Here is a 3937-nt window from a genome sequence, read left to right as displayed (position 1 = left end):
TTGCTTTTAGACTTTTGTCTTTCAAGACTTCTACTTTGTTGTTCTCTTTTGTTATTTCCAATTCTTCGAATCGTATTAACTGTTTGTCTTTTATCGTACTTGTCTATCAAATGCATGATTTCTCAAGATTCGAAGTGACTGTTTGTTTAGTATAAACGTTATTCGAGATATCGAATCGTTGTAGTGTTTAAGCTCGTCATGACTTTGTCTCGGTCAATTTCTTTGACTCGCGATCGTTCGTCATTTGAGTTTCGTTGTTAATTGTGAGTTCCCGACGTTGACGGTTCCAAATCGACCCTAACGTAATTTTCAAACGTTCGGTAGGTCAAACCTTACTTAGTAAATTACAGGGTGAGTTGGAGTCATTGTCTCGGCCGTGCTGGTTTAAATCGCAACGTGGTCGACTCCCGTGAATACGTGTCTGATCAGGACATATCCAACGTGTAATGCGAGTACCGATACGCTTGTTCGAGAAGCCGGGGCATGCTCGTGTCGGCATCGCTTAAGTGATCGTCTGCTTCGGAGATCGATTCCTCGGGGGGAGGTTTGTTTTTTTTTTCGGCTGGACCCCTTTTTCTTTTGGGCTGCCTACGTATCCCTTTGTAGGAATCAAGCCATTCATAGTTCTTAGATTGCGAGTAAAAGTGGCTTTCGAGGCGCATTTACTCGGTTTTTTTGGTAGTGAGATAACGTGACCGTTGGTCGTTCTTTCGCCATTTTTTTTTGAGCGAGAGGCGAGTAAAAGTGGCCTTAGTGGCGCATTTACTCGGTAAGGAGTTCGTCTTGACTAAGGATGGAAGAGGCGGAGATGTTTGGAGTTCCAAGCTCTCGGTATTGCTTCGCCTGTTGAAGTCTCGAGGCAGTATACTCCTGGTTTGATGACTTCGACTATCTTGTATGGTCCTTCCCAGTTGGCTCCAAGCTTGCCGGCTTTCCATTCCTTAGTGTTCTCGAAGACCTTTCTTAAGACAAGATTGCCCATTTCGAGGGGACGCGATTTGACCTTTTTGTTGTAGTAGCTCTCGATTTGATGCTGGTAATTTTGGATACGGAGTAGTGCTTGGTCGCGCTTTTCCTCGATGTCTTCGAGTGCGTCGAGCAGCATGTCGCGGTTGAGTTCGACGTTTTGTGGCATTCGCGATCGGCGCAAGCTCGTCACATTCACTTATGCGGGGGCCATTGCCTCGACACCGTAGGCCATCGAGAAAGGGTAACCTTCGTCGCTCCGCGAGGAGTTGTTCTGTGGGACCACAGGACACCGTCTAGTTCATCTGCCCAGCAACCTTTCTTTAAGTCGAGTCATTTTTTCAGACCGTCGATGATGGTCTTGTTCGTCGACTCGGCTTGGCCGTTACTTTGCGGGTTTCTCGGGGTCGACATGTTGAGTCGAATTCGCCATCTGTCGCAGAATCCCTTGAAATGATGCGAGATGAATTGTGAACCGTTGTCTGTAATGATCTCGTATGGGAGCCCATGTCGGCAGATTATGTTCTTCCAGACGAAGTTTTGCACCTCCTTGTCGAGGATGCTGGCGTAGGCTTCGGCTTCAACCCATTTGGTGAAGTAATCTGTGAGGACCAGGATGAACTTCTTTTGGCGAGATGCCGGCATCGGACCTATGATGTCCATTCCCCATCGCATGAATGGGTATGGAGCAGTTAGGGTATGAAGGAACTTTGTTGGGCTGTGTAAGGTGGAAGCGTGACGCTGGCATTTGTCGCACTTGCGCACGTATGTCTCGCAGTCGGCGTTCATGGTTGGCCAGTAGAATCCGAGATTCTTTACTTTTAATGCGAGAGCTCGTCCGCCCGAGTGATTGCCTGCTGCTCCTTCATGTGTTTCGGCCATGACTAGTCTCGTTTCTTCGCCGGAGATACATTTGAGTAGCACCTTCATCGCGGTCCATCGGTGTAGTTCCCCGTCCATGACAACGTAGTGTGCGCTACGTCGCTTCAGTCGCCGCGCGTCCCATTTCTTGGTGTGCAATAAACCTTCCGCGAGGTAATCGATGAGTTCTTTGCGCCAGTCTGTTGGCTGATCATCCTGCGAAGGAGGTTCTGCTTTGTCGATGTCCATCGCTTCGTTAATCGCTGCTGCGATCGCAGTCTGTTCCGCCTTCGTATCGATGCTCGGTTTCTCGATTTTATGGATTGGGATTGTCCTCTTGACTTGATCGTGTAGCTTGCTTCCTAGAGCAGCGAGGGCGTCGGCACAGACATTTTCTCCGCGAGGAACCTTCGTGAGTTCGAAGAACTCGAAGTCTCGCGTGAGGTCTTGGACGAGTTTGAGGTAGGCGTCCATCCTTTCGTTGCGGACGTCGTAATCGCCGAGGTACTGGCTTACGACAAGTTGGGAGTCGCAGTAAGCGCTGATTCTTTTGGCCTTCACTGCCTTGGCGAGACGGAGCCCTGCGATGAGGGACTCGTACTCAGCTTCGTTGTTTGACGCCGCAAAACCAAAACTGAATGACTGCCGGATGAGTTCTCCTGTTGGCGATTGCAATTGCACTCCTGCCCCCGACCCTTTACTCGTAGATGAACCGTCGACGTGTAAGATCCAGTTTAAACTTGGTAGGATGAGGTCTTGCTCCAGCTCTGGTGTTAACTCGATCAAGAAGTCGGCAAGTACCTGTGACTTTGCTGCTGTGCGATTCTTGTACACGATGTCATGTTCGCTCAGCTCCATCGCCCATTTAGTCAACCGTCTTGACTGGTTAGTATTCTGCATAACCGTTCGGAGTGGTTGGTTGGACAGTACTTCAATCGTGTGTGACTGAAAGTAGGATCGCAGTTTCCTGGCCGAGGTGACGACAGCTAAGGCCATCTTTTCGAGTGCTGGGTATCTCGTCTCCGGCTCGGTCATTCTTTTACTTGTGTAAAAGATTGGTTTCTGTTCTCCCCGATCTTCTCGAATGAGCACGCTGCTGACGGCGGAGGATGTGACGGCTATGTAGAGAGACAATGTGTCGCCGGCTTCTGGCTTTGATAGTACTGGGGGGTTGTGAGGTAGTGCTTGAGTTGATTGAACGCCTCCTCGCACTTTTCATCCCAGACGAACCTCTTATTTGCCCCTTAGTAGCTCGTAGAAGGGAAGACACTTATCGGTTGATCGCGAGATGAACCTGTTGAGGGCTGCTATGCGTCCGGTTAGTCGTTGTACTTCGCGGCTGTTCTTTGGGCTTGGAAGGTCGAGGATCGCCGAGATCTGCTTGGGGTTAGCCTCGATTCCTCGTTGAGTGACAATGTAGCCGAGGAATTCTCCCGAAGTGACACCGAAGGTACACTTGGCCGGGTTGAGCTTCATCCCGTAGTCGTTCAAGATCTTGAAGCAGTCGCGTAAGTTGCTTAGGTGATCATCGGCCTTGAGCAATTTGACTAACATGTCGTCGATGTACACTTCCATGGTGTTGCCAAGCTGATCAGTGAACATTTGGTTGACGAGTCGCTGATAAGTTGCGCCGGCGTTCTTTAGCCCGAAGGGCATCACCTTGTAGCAGTAGGTCCCTCTGTCGGTCATGAATGCCGTCTTCTCGCGATCGTCGGGATGCATCAAGATTTGGTTGTATCCCGAGAAAGCGTCCATGAAGGTTAGGAGTTCGTTACCAGCAGTTGATTCGATGAGACGATCGATGTGAGGGAGTGGGTAACTGTCCTTTGGGCACGCCTTGTTGAGGTCCGTGAAGTCGACGCATATGCGCCATTTGCCGTTTTTCTTTTTGACGACAACCGGGTTAGCCAACCATTCGGGGTATCAGACTTCGGTTATGAAACCCGCGTCGAGGAGCCTGTCGACTTCTTCATTTACGGCTTTAGATCGTTCTGGACCGAGTTTTCGTCGCTTCTGTCGGATGGGTTTGAACGTCTAGTCGACGTGCAGTTCATGGGAGGTAACTGCGGGGTCGATCCCCTTCATGTCGGAAGTCTTCCAGGCGAACATC

The 3937-nt window shown here is 49.9% G+C and overlaps 1 protein-coding gene across 1 annotated transcript; it reads right to left on the bottom strand.

Annotated features, from left to right (window-relative positions):
• Positions 1–1299: 1299 nt before the first annotated feature.
• LOC111203773 lies at positions 1300–2823 on the bottom strand. Its single transcript, XM_022697809.1, has 2 exons — positions 2281–2823; positions 1300–2235 (listed from the first exon to the last, which is right to left on the bottom strand). The coding sequence occupies exons 1-2, from the start codon at positions 2821–2823 to the stop codon at positions 1300–1302; spliced, it is 1479 nt and encodes a 492-aa protein (XP_022553530.1).
• Positions 2824–3937: the final 1114 nt, after the last annotated feature.

The sequence above is a fragment of the Brassica napus genome, chromosome C9 (genome assembly GCF_020379485.1).
Source record: "Brassica napus cultivar Da-Ae chromosome C9, Da-Ae, whole genome shotgun sequence".
NCBI lineage: Eukaryota > Viridiplantae > Streptophyta > Magnoliopsida > Brassicales > Brassicaceae > Brassica > Brassica napus.
This window is presented reverse-complemented; position numbering and strand designations above follow the sequence as displayed.